General features: G+C 32.6%; 2 protein-coding genes and 1 non-coding gene across 4 annotated transcripts; 2 read left to right on the top strand and 1 right to left on the bottom strand.

Annotated features, from left to right (window-relative positions):
- The first annotated feature begins 4,192 nt into the window (after positions 1-4,192).
- LOC110684276 lies at positions 4,193-5,785 on the top strand. The gene is made up of 2 exons (XM_021860718.1): positions 4,193-4,391; positions 4,856-5,785. The coding sequence occupies exons 1-2, from the start codon at positions 4,224-4,226 to the stop codon at positions 5,150-5,152; spliced, it is 465 nt and encodes a 154-aa protein (XP_021716410.1). The 5' UTR covers positions 4,193-4,223; the 3' UTR covers positions 5,153-5,785.
- A 3,396-nt stretch (positions 5,786-9,181) lies between these two features.
- TRNAS-AGA lies at positions 9,182-9,262 on the bottom strand. The gene has a single exon. It is a non-coding gene; the product is annotated as a tRNA-Ser (tRNA).
- Positions 9,263-12,299: 3,037 nt separating this feature from the next.
- On the top strand, positions 12,300-18,315 carry LOC110684473 (universal stress protein PHOS32-like). Of its 2 annotated transcripts, none has more exons than XM_021860939.1 (4): positions 12,300-13,023; positions 14,256-14,574; positions 17,702-17,752; positions 17,980-18,315. In XM_021860939.1, the coding sequence occupies exons 1-3, from the start codon at positions 12,565-12,567 to the stop codon at positions 17,704-17,706; spliced, it is 783 nt and encodes a 260-aa protein (XP_021716631.1). In that variant the 5' UTR covers positions 12,300-12,564; the 3' UTR covers positions 17,707-17,752; positions 17,980-18,315. The 2 variants fall into 2 exon arrangements, with proteins under 2 accessions (XP_021716631.1, XP_021716624.1); XM_021860932.1 differs by having other exon boundaries at positions 12,304-13,023; positions 17,696-17,752.

Below are 18,315 nucleotides of genomic sequence, written 5' to 3'. Positions count from 1 at the left end.
ACTGTCATACAATTTTGTCTTTTGTGAATTAAGTAATAAATACCCCATAGAATCAATAAATCAAGCATATATTACTTGAGTACGTACAACCCACAATGATTTATTACTATTATGGACTATGATTTATATAACTACTACTATGGGTATAGATTAGGGAACTTGTGATTAGGGTTGATATATCTCTTTGATCTGGTTGTCTGATACCTGTGTACAATACAATCAATATATGTCAATTTAAGTTCTAAATTGTGCCACCTAGGGGTTGGCTTGGTGGCATTGGTGTTTTAAGTTCTACATTGATGTTTTCATCATCAATTTCCATGTTGTCAGGTTATAATCCGAATATCACACGTAATGTAGTTGTTTGATGATTCACGTTGTAACCTAGAGTTGAGGTTACAAGGTCGAACCCAAATTATCGTAGAGTTAATTTCTCTATTAAAAATAATAGCTAATCTATGAAGTGTTGTAGGATAAATACAAATTATTTTTTATTTATTTATTAATTTATTTATTTGAAAAAAAGGAGGTGAAAATGAAGGAAAAAAAAAAGGAAAGGGTAATGATGAAGTTACCAAAAAAAGGAAGGGTGACAGAAGGTGCGTTAACCATGAGCCACCTCTTGTTTTGGTACTCGACCATCACCCAACCCCTCTTTTGGTCCCGACCACTCCTGCATTTTCCGCCTCCCTCTTTCTCCCTTTTTTTAGGGACCACTTTTAACTGCTTCTAGTAGTAAGGTCACCATAAAATTCATTTTCATCATCACATTATTTTTTTTTATTATTTTTTATTTATTTATTAGTATTCTCACCTTTATTTTTTTCTACTTGTCCTATACAATTTCTCATATATATATATATTTTTTTAATAATAATTTTATGTTTAAAAAGGCCTGAAAAATCTCCATCTTCACTAATTAACTTATCTATTATATAACAACATGAAATGAAATTGTAATGTGACAAAAACCAATTCCACTATAATTTAGCATTAATCATGTTAATTTTACCATATCCTTATTGTGTGATTTGTTTGTGATAAATTAGCATCATATCCTTATTTACCTCCTTGAAATTAAACAATGGGAAGCGTAGAAGAAATTGAACTTTGAGGGTCGATTCATTTAATTTCTTGATTGTGTATAATCTTTTTTATTCTTCTAACTCACTTGATTATACATGCACGTTGTAACACATTATTAATGCTAAGAAAGTTGCAATAAGCCAATAATATTAATAGCTTCCTTTGCTTGAGCTCTAAACTTATACCATAACTATACTTAGCATATCGATTGATCCCTTTAGTTAATAGTATTAATTATGACCAATCAACTTGCATTGCTCTTCACAATGTCTTACGATTAATCATTACAATTAATCCGAGTTTTCTCCTCAGGGCCTGTTCACATTTACTTAAGTTTAGTTCAGTTCAGTTCAGCTTCAATCTGTTCAGTTTAGTTCCAATCAGTTCAGTTCAGCTCCTAATTTCACTCTCTCATAAATTATTCATTTTAGCTTAGTCCAGTTCAGTTCAGCTCCAATCAGTTCAGTTTAGCTCAATTCAGTAAATATCAACAGACCTTAGTGTTAATCTAGAAATAACATGCTCTATACTCCATCCGTTCCACAATGTTAAAGTCATTATTCACTGATTACCTTGATCAAGATTTTTTTTTTATTTTTTTTTATTAATAGTTCTTTTTATTTTATTGCAAACTAACTCAGCTCATCTATGATCCACCAAATGAAACTATATATCTCAAATCTTTGTTAGTAGTACCACTTAGTTCCAAATTGATTCTAAGGAACGTCTACATTATGATCCATGAATAAGTTCAAGGGTGTTAATATGTAGAATTGTGTTTTTGTGTAATTTCGCTTGAGTTGAGCATTTCTATTGATCGAGATATATGTTTATTCAACTAACTCTAATGCGAATGGAATTATTTTTACACAATTGTATCCATAAACAGATAATCTTTACAACTTTATGGATACATACATACGTAGTAGTCAATTACCGTGAAATTTAGGCCAATATAATTTATACTCTGTATATTTAGAATATCTTGTTACGTATATGTTATGAAGTGTATCTTATTTGTATCAAAGTCATTTCCCAAAGATGACTTCCTTTGTCAAATAGAAGTATTATCATCGTTTCATACTAATTAGCATGTTTTGAGTTTTCTACTTTTATTTTGATGATGATGATGTGCAAGTTGATAGGGATTGTTGGTTTGATATAATGGTTTTATTCACATTACTCATTTTAGACAAGTTAGGGTAAAAAATGCTTGAAACAAAATTATCATGTCCTAATACATTGTACCAACTTAATAAACAACAAAGATATTATATCCTTGTTGAAACAAAGATATATCATACCCTAGGGCCGACAATCCCTAACCCGACCTGAAGTTACTGAGAGAAACACGACCCGACTCGACCCGAATCCAAACAACCCGAATTCAACCCGATTTCACCCAAGTTTCATATTTCATAATAATATTAAGTTTTACACTATTTTTGATAGTTTCTAAGCATAACCTGAAACCGACCCGAAATCTTATCCGAACCCGACCTGCTAATTCGAATTGTCACCCCTAATCATACCCTTATCTGCTTAGCTTGTTACATAGAATAAATTTCTTCAAATTTGAGAAAATTTTATTTCTTGGATAATTTCTTTTACATATCCCTTGCCATTTGAAACGGCTATTAAAATGAAGATTTATTCAATTGGTAGACCGAAGACTTAGGTCAAGGGTGGACATTTTGAATACATTCATGTTTAATTTATTTATGTACTCCGAAGTACATTAATTTGGGAAAATCTACTAGGATATCTATTTTAGAGAATTATTGCTTAGAACAAATTTATCATCCACTGAAAATCATGATTACAACTTTAACTTACACAAAATACAAAAAGGGATAGATGGAGAAATTAATTAAAGAAATAATAATGAGAAATATATATGTTCTCTTATCTTAGTGTTACAAGCCAAATACAAATCAAACATACTTCATACATACATTTGTCCGAAAATAATAATCACATACATCATACTTATAATCCATTTCAAAATTTGACTTTTGCACTACCAACATACACTACATTGGCCTTCATTTGTACTATAACTCATACAGAGTACATACGATTAAATACACAGATTCACAGAGCGAGTAGTCATGTCCCATGCGGATATATAATTTATTAGAATCATCTTAATAGTTATCAATTATCATTTTTTTTAAACATAAATTCTATACTTTGTATATCATTGGTCATCATTATACACTAGCCATATATTTCATGTTATTAGCATTTGAGCATTTCCTTACTCACATCAAAAAAACAAAAACAAAAAAAAGAGTAGCAATGAAAAGGACAACATCCAAAAGACCAAATTTCTTTCTGACTGAAATTCATGTTATTTGGTTCACCCTTTTTATACCACACCACACCACACTTCATCTTCTTCTTCTTTTCTACCTTCACTCCACTCCTTCACTTTCTCTCTCTACCCTAAAAAATGGCAACTCCTCTTCATTTCATCACCTCAAACAATAATGACCCAAACACAACCTCCTCAAACACCAACACCAACCAATGGTCCATCATCAACCCACCACAACCCACAAACCATCACTACCCCATCCTTAAGTCGGTATCGAACCCCAAATCTCGAGGCCGAAAGAGCGGCAACAAGTCCCAAAATGGTCCTAAAAACAAGACTCCTCAAAGGGGTGTTGGAATGGCTGAGCTCGAACGCCTTCGCCTTCTTGATGAACAACACTCCTCCCCTTTGCCTTCGCCTTGTTCTGATCAGCGGGTTAGCCCGTCTTTTCATCATTCGAATAACCCGATTTCCGGTGTACCGTTGATTCGTTACTGTTTACCGGGTCAACCCGTTTCTGACCCGAGGTTGACTCACCGGGTCGGCATTCCTGAGTCAGCTTCAGCTCCTTACTATCCAGAGCTTCCTTCAATGCCAAACCCTTCTTCACTTGATCACTCATTTCTTACTTCTTTCAAGGTTTGCTTATTATTTTTTACTGATAATTATTTTTACTGTTCCATTGATTTTTTAATTTAAAATAATTAAACCCATTTTTTTAGGGGTTGTTGGGTGATTATTATTATTATAAGTGGATAAATGATTATATATCTGTATTTAAAATAATAGTTAATAACTGAAATTTGGTTTGGATTTGATGTTACAGAAGAAGAGGGTAATTGGTGAGGAAACAATAGGGTTTTCAAAAGGGTATAATGGTCATTTTGGTGGCTTTGATCTGAAAAATGGAGACAATTATAATCAATTCTTGGCATTTAACAATGGAGGATTTTCTGTTCTTCCTACTACTACCAGTGGCAGTGAGGTATTCATATTGAATTTGTTTGTTTTTCATCACCTTTTTTTTTAAAAAAAAAAAACATTAACATAAATTACTAATTTATCAAAGTTTATACAATATGACCAAGAGTACCAATTTACAGAAATTTCAATATTTAATTTTTCAGTTTTTAATTTATGTAATTTATAGAATTATTCAAAGAATGTTATGGAGCTGAGTATATTTGTTGATTTTTAATCACCACCTTTTTTTTTTTTTTTTTTGGTAAAGGAAATGCTAGCATAAAATTTATAATTAAATTCTCAAAGTTTATAATATTTTGTAAATTCTAAGTATGTTAAAATATAAAGGATAACAGATATTTTATAATTTCAAATTTTAGTTTTATAAATTTGTTGATGAAAATTGTTGGGTATGTTTTTAACTCTATTTTCTAATATAAATTGGTCAAATAATAATGAGAAAATGATGAACAAAATATATTTCAGGTGGTAGCAATTCACAGAAAATGGAGTGGATCAGGAAATGTAATGATGGAGTATGGATTTTTCCCAGGAAAATCAGAAGAAAACATGATCAAACTCGACCGCGACGACAATGATAACAACATCGACAATTACTACAACAAAATGGAAGATTTAAACCTAAAAATGGGATTTATTTCAGATTCTTCATCACCTTCTCCATCTCCCTCTTCATCATCATCCTTATCTTCTCTCACAACATCAACTACAACTACTTCCAACTCTTCTGTTGACTTGTCCTTAAAGCTTTCTAATTACTAAAAATTAATTACTACTTTTTTTTTTTCTTACTAAAATCTGATCTTAATTTGAAGTTGTAATTATTAATCAATTAATGGGTTTTTTTTTTTTTTTTTTGGTGGGGATGAGAAATTAACTTTCTGTTATTTTACATAATTTAGTGAAATGATCAGACCTAAACCTAAAAAGTACTGATTAAATTTTGCTTCTTTTGCTTACTCCTTTTCTTGCAGTAAGTCTGTTCTTGTTCTGCTACCAAAACTGTAGTATGACATTAATTATCAATTTATAATATAGTACAAGTATGTTTTTATATTGGGTATTGTAGTATCTTTCTTGGGTGTGATTATTAAATGAGTGAATCTTATGTTATTTATGATAATAATGATAAATATAAAGCCTAGACATTTATTGATTGGGTATGTACAGTATATACTTCTATAATTTAAGATTCATAAATAAATATGCATGATTTTAATTTTAATTTACTTGTATTTTGTTTTAGCAATGCAACATTAATTAAAGTGCTCAGGATCTATGATTCAGTTTTTAGATGGCCAATGCAGTTAGTATGATTGTACTTTGACAAAGTTTTTGATGTTCAGCACTTATTTGCTGTTTTGTTAATCTAACACACAAATTAAGCATTGCTTTAAAGTTATGACATGATTGTGTACTTGTAGTGGTATGTTTCTACTCCCTCCGCCTCTAAATTGTGTTTTTCACGTAATTGACTTATATGTATGGGACAAGGGCTGGAGCTTAATTGTCCATATATGTTAAATTTTATACTTGTACATTTTATAAGCTAAAAATAAAGCAATGCCACATTTCTGACTAAGGATTATACCATGAGGACAGGTTAATGTATATACTCGTATGAGATTACCACACTACGGTATAATTTATTATGATCAGGGTAACTAACAATAAATGAATGAATTAGTGTGAAACAGTCTCGACAATACATCATCTACCCCAATTTAATATGTCTCCATCATAGATTCATACAAGACTTTATCCAATTATCATTACATTTCCACATTAAAATTGGTAGCTTGTCAGCCAATTATATATTGATGATGAACAACATTATTTGTAAAGTGAGATTGACCAAATGATGAAAAATGTCAAATCAATGGTACTCGATGAGTTCTCTGAGTATAAACTTCAGTTAAATTGTGCCTTTTTGCACAAGTAGACAGTAGCTAGTACACAAAGTTCTTGAGATTGCCAGATTGGTAGTTGCAAATAAGCTAAGCTTTTCCCTATCTAGCTTTGTGATCTCAAGGCATGAGTTAACTTTGCGTTGCACATTTTTGTTCCGATGGATTTTAAACCAATAATATATTGGTAAAAATAATCGGAAAAAGCACGAATACTTTTATATTTTGAAGCGAAGGGAGTATACCGGACTCCGGATAAAGGAGAAGTTTAAAGCTAAGGTTTTCTCTAGGGATCTAAAATTCCATATGCCCCTATGAATGAAGCAGCAGATCAAGGAGTTTTTCAGATCCCAAGGAATATTATTATAGGGATAAGGGTTAGGGTTGAGGAGGGTGCCTTTTCATTTAAGTGTTAATGTCCCCATTAATTTGGAGTCATTTTAGCTAGCTAGCTACACCTATATGCTAGTGGTTATATGTCCCAAGTAGCTTTGGCTTGATCTAGGGCATGCATTCTATTAATGTATGAGCTATATGAATCTTCATGAGATATGGGGTAATAATGTTTTTAATTTAAGGGTCGGGTTGGACAGGCTAGCTAAGACAACATCGTAATCAAATGTCTACTTCGTATTACTGTATAGATGTACAAAACTCCTATTTGCTAGTCATGTCGTCCCAACCTTTATAACACGTCCTTAATATTTGTACAATCGTACATGGTAATCAAAGATATTCTATGAATTCGCTGATATAATTGTCTCTTTTCCATCATCACTTTATCCCGTTCGCAATTAGTACTAATAGAAGAGCTGATACACATACAACTACTGTATGTTGTCTGGTTGTCCCTACATACAACACCATTAGAAATTTGACCTCTTTAATAAATATTCCCTCCGTCCCTAAATTACATTCCTCTTTGGAAATTTACACGGGAATTAAGGAGGAAAGAATAAGACAAATAACAATAATTAGATAATGCAATGAGAAGTACAAAGATAGATTAGTTATTGCTCATGACATGTCATCAATCCTTTGCAAAAAAAAAAAGGACCTATCACATGCTCCTAATTGAAAATTTTTAACCAATCATATTCATTGTAATTTGACACAAGGATTATGAGTGAGATTAGGTAAGCATGAGTGAGAAAGCATTAAATATAAAACAGAAAAAGAGAGTTGATTTACTAAAAAAAACTTACCAAAAATAGAAAGGAGGAATGTAATTTTGGAATACCAAAAATAGAAAGGATAAATGTAATTTAGGGATGGAGGGAGTACGTAATATTGATTATTTCTTGTCAAAAAAATGTTAATTATTTGACACCCTTTTCGGACTTTTATATTACTTAAAAAATTTCATTTTATTTAAGATAATGTACTTTATTTATTACGCTTATGTAGGAAGTGATTTTTTCTAAGGATAATTTCAAATATTTTCAAATCCCAAAATGGTGAATTCTAGTACCAAAGTTGAAGCCTTAAATATAGCACTGGCTACATATCTACATATCTAGAAACAACACCCTTAGACTAGCTACCAAATCTCTCTGTATGTGTCTCTATAACAGCAGACTCTTGAAAGTTCAAACAAATAGAGGAATAGTATAATAGGCTTCTGTTTTTTTTTTTTTTTAGCTCTACTTACAGAATTCACTGTATCTTATTTTAGGTAATGCATAAAATCCCGTAAAGAACATATCAAATACAAGTATCATATTTACATTATTATAATGTGAGTAATACATGAAAATACCCCAAAAAAACAGGACAAACAAACTAAAAAGCAAAGTTAGAAATATGAAGCATAAGAATGGTAAATGTAAGAGGGGCAGCAGATAGCAGACTGATAGTATGTCTAAACTAATCGGTTAATCTGCCGACTTTAGGATATGTTCTCTTCATCTTAATCCAATTCAGTTTAGTTCAATGCAGTTCAGCTCAAATCACTTCAGTTCCTTAGTTCCTTCTCTCATATTTCATAAATAATTTAGTTCAACTTAATTCAGTTCAGTTTAGTTTAGTTTAGCTTAGTTCAGTAAATCAGAACAGACCCTTACTTTACTCTTACAAATAGCAAAATTTCACTATTGTCTATTTTTAACAATCATTGAATTTTCTTTTTTTTTTTTTGATTGGCTGAAAAACTCAGAATTTACAGCTAGCTAGTCTTTCTGTATCTTATTTCATTAAAATTGTTGTTTGTTGGCTACTACACTACCGAGTACATTGTTTTTATGTACTTGATCACTAATCTGACATTACCGTTGTTGTAGTACATACTTTAAGTACAACATTTTACCAAAAATCATACTAGTAGTGTTCAAAATTCGATATAAGGTGGTCTAATTTCCTTCAAAATAGAGACTTAAAACCTTAGATTGTTATAAGGAATTAAAAGTGTACGACTAACATGTAATCTACATAAGCTATAAGATAAATCTTTTAAAAATAAGGGCCTATTCACATTTACTTAATTTAAGTTCAGTTCTAATCAGTTTATTTTAGTTAAGCTCCAATCAGTTCAGTTTAGCTCCTAATTTCCTTCTCTCATTAAATATTCAGTTCAGTTCCAATCAGTTCAGTTCAGTTCATTTCAGCTCCAATCAATTCAGTTCAGTTCAATTTAGTTTTGCTCAGTTCAGTAAATGTGAACCAGCCCTAATTAAATACATGATATTTGTTTAATTCGGAGTTTCACAATTAATGAATTTTTTAGAATAAATTGAATTTTACTTAGAAATCGGATTAAAGGAATATAATGTTTTTCTTATACAATAAAAGTAAAAACACGGTCAAATTTTGATTAGGTCAATATGTACGTAAAGAGAACGGAGTATAATCAAACAAGACTTATGTAATACTAAACAAGAATAAAAAGCGTGGACGGCAGGATTCGACCTGCGCGGGCAAAGCCCACATGATTTCTAGTCATGCCCGATAACCACTCCGGCACGTCCACTTTTATTGTTAAGTTTGCTTACTTTAAATACTTATCTTCTCACTATAGTGCGGACGACTATCAACAAATTATGTCGGATTGTATACTTTTTAAGAAAAAAATAAGGAGAATGTTAAAAATATAACTTAGAGGAAAACAGAGCATATGTTAAATATGAAAAATTCGGCCAAAGTTATAATGCTCTGGAGGAAGGAATGCAAACGTACATATTCCAAGTTCACACTCGTATATTCGAATTTCCACCTCGTTACAAGATGAGTAACGGTATTACATGTTCTTTAACATAATAAAACAAGTAAACATCAATCCATTTGCTATCGATTCTAATATCCTTATATGGAGGTTTTTTATTTTGTATTTATTTATTATTTATTTACAAGAAGCTCTAACAAATAAACACAAAACACACAATAAAACTAAAAGCATAAAAAAATAATAATAAATAAATAAATTGTCATGTCGAGTTTTCACAACCAACGAGTAGGAGCAATCCAGCTGTGAGGAACCTTAAGAATCCAGCAAGCTGAAAACTTCAAAAGAGCATATATATTGTCTTGAAGTACCCAAATGAAAGATATGCAAAGTCATCCAAACCATAATTCAAGTATCAAGTATATTTTGTATATGAAAAATGCAACACAAATGTAACCATGTTATAACTAAGTATGAAGTATAATTTAGAGTCATAAAGGTTAAATTGAGGAAAATCTTTGATCTAGTGTTGTTATACCATTCATGAATTTACTATGTATTGTGCACTACTTTTAGAAAAACCCAAACCACCATCAAGTCGTCAACTAGCTAAGAACTTGGATTTGTAATTGACACATACGTTAAGAATACATATGGTAATATGGACGTAAAACAATTAAACTATCAAGTTGTTGTCAAAAATTAAACTATCAAGTTTATAGGATTTTCATGGGTTATGTCTTTGTACTTAACATGGAATAATTTATTTATTTTTCATTATTTATTTTTTCATTTTTAATTTTTTTACAATAGCAGAACACAAGAATAAAATAAAATAAAAATTACTAAGGGCTTGTTGATCACTTTAGCTTAATTTCAGTTCAGTTCAGTTCAACTCCAATAAGTTCAATTCTGTTCAGTTTAGTTCATCTCTTAATTTTCTTCTCTCATAAAATATTTATTTCACTTCACTTCAGTCTAGATCAGTTTAGTTCCAATTAATTCAGTAAATATGGACATGCCCTAAAGGTAAAAGAAGATAAAAACAAGGAGCGAAGAAGCCAACACTAGTTAGCAAGAAAGGTGAGCTTGATTAACCTCTTCCCTATTGACTTTTAAAATAGCACAATGTTGGAATTAAATTTGTGAGTGGTTAATGATTCCCCTTGACCCTTGTGATGAGATTAATCCTAGTTGAGTTGTGTTAGAAACCCATTATAGCCCATGTTTAAGTGTTTCACGTTGGACAAAGAAGAGAGATGATTTCATTATATAAGGTAGAAGAGTTACTCCTACTATTGCAAATACGTTTTAGTATGGAATCTCATAAGCCTTATTTGCATGTGGATCAAACTTTTCTCCTCCTTTTTTGGGTTACCCAAACTTATTTCATATTATTACCAAAATTTAAAAAGTTGTTTGAGTTTATTATAGTCCAAACATTTTCTTCAATGATGGTTTTAACATTTTCTTTGATGAAGATTTTTTAAGAATAAAAGGCAATGTAAAATCAGATTAAAATCATCTTTACGAATATAACATATTTATAAACCTCCTCATTAGAAAGAGTTGCAAATTATAACAGTATAAAAAATGTGTTTAATATGAAAGATTATCATAGCTTTGTGGAGAGGAAAGATTATCATAGCTTTGTGGAGAGGAAATTATACTTTGATTTAATTTGCAATGTACTTTTATATTCAATTTTTTTGGACATTTTTGTGTGACTTTAGAGTTTTTATCCATAGGAAAAAAAAAGGAAAAAAATAGACACAACTTTAAGAAAGAAACTTGGTTGAGTGGTAAACACAACCTTTCTGACTTGGGCCTTATTAGGTCTATTACAAACTCAGTTCACTCTCAGCATAGTTGAGCCCATCATTTTATTTTAGTACATCCAAGGATATTCCTTTGCACAACATATACTTGTATTGTACTAGTTGTATAAGTTGTAATTAAGTACACTCAATTTACTAGTTTGAGTACCAAGCTAAGCTTGGTCTAATAGTAAGATTGTCACCTTCCAACTTTGAGCTTGGGGGTTCAATACCCACTAGGGACACCTTGAGGGTGGGGATCCCTTACCTTTCCCCCTCACTCTCAAAGTATCTGACCCGCAAATACCGGACTAAAAAAACCTTCAAGCGGTGTCAACTAAAAAAAATGGAGGTAGTACTAATTTTACAAGGCAAAAGCGCTTTTTATTTATTTATTTAGATAAGAATAGATACATTCAAATAAGATATTTTAGTGGTACTTTTTTTCCCTCTATAAATCATTTTGTGATATAGAATTAAGATGGAAAATGTAGACGCAAATAACTCTACCCAGGCCTATAGATTAGCTGGAATAGTTTTGGTCTTTTGGACAATGCCGGTCAACATTTAAGATAACTCTACCCAGGCCACTTAGTAGATGCACTGGTCGAGTTGGCCGGGTTTTACTTTATCCAACTTGCTAACTAAAGAAATTGATTAAACAAGGCAGCAAGCTCAATCTAACCTTATTCTTTCATTCTAACCTCAAATTGTAACAGTATTTTTGGTCCAATATGTGGGTTTTACTTGATAGTATGAGGTGAAGTAAAGGGATCCCCACGCCACTTTCAAGGTAGAATTTGAACCTCATATCTTTAGAATTTAAGATAAGAGTCTTGTTATTAAGTAAGCGAAACTTTACCTAATACTTTTTTTTATTATTTTTTTTACCACTAATACCTCTTCTTTTGTACGGAGTACTTGTATTTGATTTTTTTGAGTAATGGAATCAACTACTGAGTCAACTCTTAACAACAAAATCAAACTTGAAACTATAAGACAAAATGTAGACAAAGTTAGGTTTAGCCCAACCAAACTTTTATCCCTTCCAAGTTATAACTCACCTTAACCCAATCAACACTCCTTCACATTAATTAGCCCCAAAACCATCACCCCTTCAAATTAGGTACATAAAAAATAAATTAAATTAGTAAATAATTTCCTCATAATAAGACCATACCATAACAAAATCCATTTCATTTGACAAACAACAACATAGAAAACCAAAACCCCCAAAATTCAACCCAAATTAATCCCTAGAAATCAATCGAAAAAACCCCAAAAAAATAAAAAATGGCAAGTAATCAACAAAACCCATTTTCAGATCAACAAAATCAATCATACCCAGAAATGCCACCAATTCGTGTAAAACCACCAGCATCAACAACATCATCTTCGCCAAGAGTGACTGTTTCAACCCCAACAGCCACCGCAACTGGCGCCGCCGCCGAGACTCCGACGGCTGGTGCGGCGAGGAAGATTGCGATTGCTGTGGATCTGAGCGACGAAAGTGCTTTTGCTGTTAAATGGGCTGTTGACCATTACCTTCGTCCTGGTGATGCTGTTGTTCTTCTTCATGTTCGTCCTACTTCTGTACTTTATGGCGCTGATTGGGGTTGCGTCGATTTTTCTGCTTCTGATAATGCTGAGGGTAATGATAATGAAGAGTCCCATCAGAAGCTTGAAGATGATTTCGACGCTTTTACTAGTTCTAAGGCTGCTGATCTTGCTCAACCCCTTATTCAAGCTCAGGTTTGATTTTTGATTTTGTTGCAGAATTGGTAATTGTTTTTATAAGGGTTTTGTTGGGATTTTTGATTAAGTGAATACCCAATTCTAATTTTGCGTAAATGACCTAATCTTGGATGATTGGGGGGCTTTTGTCATCTGGGGTTTTGTTATTTGTTTGATTTTAAAAGACTTGTTTTTTCCAATGTTTCTATTTTTGTACATGTGAAATATTTGGGTTCTGCAAAATCTAATCCCTAACTTGGTATGTTGAAATTTTAGGGGTTTAGTAATCTGGGTTTTGTATAAATGTACAGTGATGTCCATTTTGATCCTCTAAACCTGTTAATTTCGCTATTTTTGATTGTTTCTAGGTAAATTTAGAGGGTTTTTTGACTTGGGATTTGTAGAGATTTGCTGATTACTGTCATTTTGATGATCAGCATTAGTTTGACTCTTGTTGAATTGTGATGATTAAGCTGTAATCTTTGTCGTGTTTGTATTGAAATTTATCACAGACACTGGTAATTATTTTGATTGTACATTTGCAAAATTTGGGCCTAAGTGATGGGTTTAGTGGGATTTTTGAAGGCTTTGATTGGGAAATATAACAAGGTAACTTATTGATTATGCAATTAATCAATTATGGTTGAGTGCAGATTATGTGGTGGCCGGTAGGTGCGATTAACTTTAAAAAAACCGATTGTTGAAAGGTGATGAAGTTGTCAATTCTGGGGATGTCATTTGTTTACTTTGTTGGGTTGGACTTTTTGATTTTTCTATCTTCTCATGAAAATGTTATGGTGGTGTTGTGTATTGAGTCTGTTGACCTTGTAGAGGTATTGACTTGACCCTTGTAGTCACTGGTTAGAATTTTTTATTTCTAATTTAAAAGTCATTCATGCAACTTATGGTGACAGGTTCACTGGGTTCTTGCATTTGCCTATGTCATAGTGAGTTCGCCTAGAAAATGATTGAATCTTTGTCTCTTTTTTCAGCTTGGTAGTAGTTTATGTTGTATGAAATGAGCAATCACTTTGGGTTTCTAAGAGAGTGAAGATAAATTTTCAAATCAGGGGGTTGTTGAGTAATACATAGTTCCTTCCACTGACTCAGGGAAATCCAAAATTAGACTACTATGTTTTTTGCTCAATATTGGTTCAAATGTACATTAATGGTATTAATATTTTTAGTTTAAGATGTTATCAAGCAGTGACATTAGTGCTGATGTTGTTTAATTTCCATTACTGTTTTAGGTGCCATACAAAATTCATATTGTTAAAGACCATGACATGAAGGAAAGACTATGTTTGGAGGTAGAGCGGTTGGGTTTCAATGCTGTAATAATGGGAAGTCGTGGTTTTGGTGCATCTAAAAGAGGAAGCAATGGTAGGCTTGGGAGTGTCAGTGATTATTGTGTGCGCCACTGTGTCTGTCCTGTAGTGGTTGTGCGTTATCCTGATGAAAAGGAAGGAAATGATGGAGATGACGAAATGGTTCCTGTGGCTGAGGCAGAAGAAGTAAGGGCAGTCGAAGAGGATGAAGAGTACCATGATGCATCAGATGAACGCAAGGGTAAGTGATTTACCTTATTGACTGAAATGATTGATTTAGGTGTTTTATTGGTTACCAATGCATCTACACGTCACTAATGTTGTGTCATTGTATGTTTGAATGTCGGTTATATGTACTGAACTACTTAGGGTACATAATTTCTGACGCTGTTTAATTTTTGTTAGCGTGAAGTATTGATACCTTTTGTTTACTCTATCGGAAGTCTTGATTTCTCTATGAAGGTCATTTGAATGTGCTTGCTTGTATTATGTCTCATAAAAGTTATATATTTCCAAGGCTGACGTGTGGCTTTATACACATTCTATAACCTTTTCATGTTCAAAAAAGAGTAATCTGTATAAAAAAAAGGCTGTAAAAGTTAAATGCCTGCAACAATATTTTGGCGCTCTTTCCGGAAGTGAAAAATTGAAGTTCTTTCTGTTGGTAAGCACGGGGAACTTTATTTTATCAAGACTATGAATTAGGAGTGGCAAACATAAAATCTTTATGAATAGTCTTCTTTAACTCTGTAGGAAGATCTTGAAGGAATCAAGGTTCTATAGTATTGCTAAGTTGGCATCTAGTTTGGACAAGGAGCTTCTGCTAACGGATATGCTATTTGCATTTCAGCTGTGCTGAAATAAATCACTTCTCTTTGTAGATTAATTCAACTATTTAGAATGGCATTATGATCTAATCTACTTCTTTCCTTCTATATCATTGCAACAATAGCAAGTGCATGAGCTAGCCCAAGTTTGAAGAAAAAGTAAAAGGAGGAAATTTGGACCAAATGACCCCTATGTGATTATCAATAGAAGAGAGAGATATATGGGTAAACAAGTGGTTTGGAAAGTGTAAACTTGTAGCTTATAGTGTGAACTCATTCTAAGATAGTATTGTACTATTGTTGCAGCAATTGTGAAACTTCCCAAAATTGCACTGTTGCAATTGAATAAGAACGAAGGAAGTATATCATATGCTTGGGTATTCGATTAGCTGCTATTACCCTCATTTATATTTTAAGTTTGTGTCTATATAATCTTAAATTGGTGGTTGGGCCCAATCATCTTTTGTAGTTGCGCTCTACTAGGGTTTTTTCATTTGAATCTTAAAAAGTGTCACTAGGTCATTGATTTATCAAGACCCTTTGGTGAATGTGATTTTTATATTAATTTCTTTGTAACCTATTTTTATCTCATGAATTATGTTACCCTGTGGAGATTGGAGTGAATGCGGTACAAAACACCAAAAAAAGGAGTAGACATGTCTGTCCCTTGGATTTATGTCCACAGTAGACCTTTCCAACTTTGTGTAATGTATATGTTTAGTATGTTTTCAGTTATAAAAAGCTTGCCTAGGCGCAGGGCACGACTGCACAAGAGCTAGCGCCTTAACTCTACAAGTCTCGAAGACCTACAAAAAGCGTGTGCATATGGATTTTTTTTCTAGGCTGCTTCTTGTGCCTTTGCGCCTTATGTTGTCAGGCATCTGTTATAGACTGAATTTCTAGCTAAGTATTTCTTATTTAAGAAGGAAAATATATAAAGATGGAAGCTTGAAGTTTGATTTATAATGGCAAAAGAGGTTACAAATTGGTAAGTTAATAGCTTTAGGCTATTACTCTCCTTGATAACTTTAGGTTATCGCTCTCTAAGTAACTTGAGATTACCATTCTCTCTCATTTCCTCAGTACAAATCTCATGCCTTCTACTGCTATACTACTACACCTTATATAATCAAGCAAGCTACACTAGACAACAAAGATAACTTAATATTAATTATCTTTGTCACTATTCCACAGAGTATCAAAACAGCATGCGTTTGTTACTCCTTCCCTAGTGTTTCATTGATGAGTTTTGTCCGATAGTGCCTTGCTGTCCAATGCTTCCCATTATACCTAGGTGGCAACCCCATTTAGTCTATCACATTAATTGGTAAATGCATAAGATAATAAAAATTAAATAAAAAAATAAAAATAAAAATCCAGGGGACTTTGTGACTGTCAGGTTTACTTAAATTCTTGAGGACAGAGAAACTCCATATCCCACAATTCAATAAAAAGAACCCTAGCTATTGATTACAAAGACCTTTCACCTTCTCTCAGAATTCCTTTTCTAGACTTATTTGATAGAAATCAATGTATTTTCTTATGTACATGAAGTGCCTCACCTACAAAAGACGCGCGTCTTTGCCTTGCGGCTAGGCTGCAAAGACATTTTGCTTTATGGTGCCCCCTTCAAAACTAAGAGTATGTTTCATAGTGGCATAAATGAGTCATTGGAGGGCTTTAAGTGTGTTGGACTTTCTCATAATATTTAGGGGCCGTTTGGTTCGCACAAGGTAAACAGAATGGAATGAACAATGGGATTGAAAGAGAATGAAATGAAAAACCATTCCATTTGCTATGTTGTTTTGATTACAAAAAAAACAAAAGAATCCAACCACCATTCTAAACACCACCCCACCACCACCACTACAAACACAACAACTTTCCTTTTTCCACTTTTCCAGCCACCACCCCCTTTGTAATTTTCTGCTAAAAACCAAATTTCCATCTCCCAAATGCTGTACTGTTGCTACACAACAAAATGTTTAATTCTGTTATTCTGCAGAATAGATCTTGCAGGCTGCAGCAAAAGGAAAAGGATATAAAGTGGTTGATTAGGGTGGATTTTGCCACATATTAGATTGTATTTTGTCTTTATATTTAGGATTGTATATGCTCTTGTTTCTATGAAAGTGTCTGCAAATTAGCGATTGGAGTTGATTACACTGTTAATAGGTTTGCAGGGCTGAATTGCTGTAATTAAAAGTTGGGGTTGATTTTCCACATTCCCCCAAGCTATCATGTTTCAGGGTTTAAACACAAAAATTGATAGAAGCTTTTTTGTTTTTCTCTAAAAAAGGCTACCTAGGTTTTCATCATGGAAATTAGAATTCATTTCAACCTGCATTTATATTTTTTAGAGGTATGATACAGTAAGACCAATTTACTTATCTCCAACTCATCATCAGGGTATGTTTATGTTCCCTATCTTTCCCTTGGAAAAAATTTAAACCTCAATGTTGATTCAGTGTTCTTGCCACTTTTTTATAGTATAAATATTCTCTCTTTTGTGTGCTAATGTTGTTTATTGTGCAGCAACAGCCTGAAGGTCCTGAGCCGATACTGGGATATGGTGTGATTATTCAGTAGCAGGTACAAAAATCTGACCTCACGTCTATATGATGGTTGCTTGTTGCTATACTCACGAGTCTTAACTAAGAGGAAGAAGGAAATGTGTTCTTTATAAGAGTTTGCGTGTTGCCATTATCTTCTGCCTTTAGGCTCTACGTTTCTGACATGCTGTTATTGTTACTAATGTGTCAGATTGTTATCTCAAGAATAAGGAAATTCACTCTTCACTTGTGTATTTTGATGTGTAGAAATTGCTTAGCTGGTATTGGGATCTATCAACATGAGCTGAAGCATGTTGGCTTTTGTGTGGAGTCTTGGTGCCATCTTCTTTTACTTTCCTGGATTTTTCAACCTTCTGAATTGTTTTCTTTCTTTCCTTTTTTTTTGTTTTTTAAATGTGTATTTATTAACTGTAAATTTCTGGTTTAGCTGTTTTAGAACCTGCCTTGCTCCTTGTATAACATTATGCTGCTGCCTTAATGCTGATAAAAGAATAGGCTATCTTTGAGATCTGAAATTGCTTTGGCATTGTGGATACTTTTCATTTCATTTATGCTTTTATATGGCACCATTTGTTGGATTAA

The sequence above is a fragment of the Chenopodium quinoa genome, unplaced genomic scaffold, assembly GCF_001683475.1.
Source record: "Chenopodium quinoa cultivar QQ74 unplaced genomic scaffold, ASM168347v1, whole genome shotgun sequence".
NCBI lineage: Eukaryota > Viridiplantae > Streptophyta > Magnoliopsida > Caryophyllales > Amaranthaceae > Chenopodium > Chenopodium quinoa.
This window is presented reverse-complemented; position numbering and strand designations above follow the sequence as displayed.

Bases quoted from the DNA above. Each gene is read 5' to 3' on its own strand.
- LOC110684276 (XM_021860718.1), top strand. From the start codon at position 4,224: ATGTTACAGAAGAAGAGGGTAATTGGTGAGGAAACAATAGGGTTTTCA. The intron at 4,392-4,855 runs GTATTCATATTG...AATATATTTCAG, and splicing joins CTACTACCAGTGGCAGTGAG to GTGGTAGCAATTCACAGAAA.
- LOC110684473 (XM_021860932.1), top strand. From the start codon at position 12,565: ATGGCAAGTAATCAACAAAACCCATTTTCAGATCAACAAAATCAATCA. The intron at 13,024-14,255 runs GTTTGATTTTTG...TTACTGTTTTAG, and splicing joins AACCCCTTATTCAAGCTCAG to GTGCCATACAAAATTCATAT.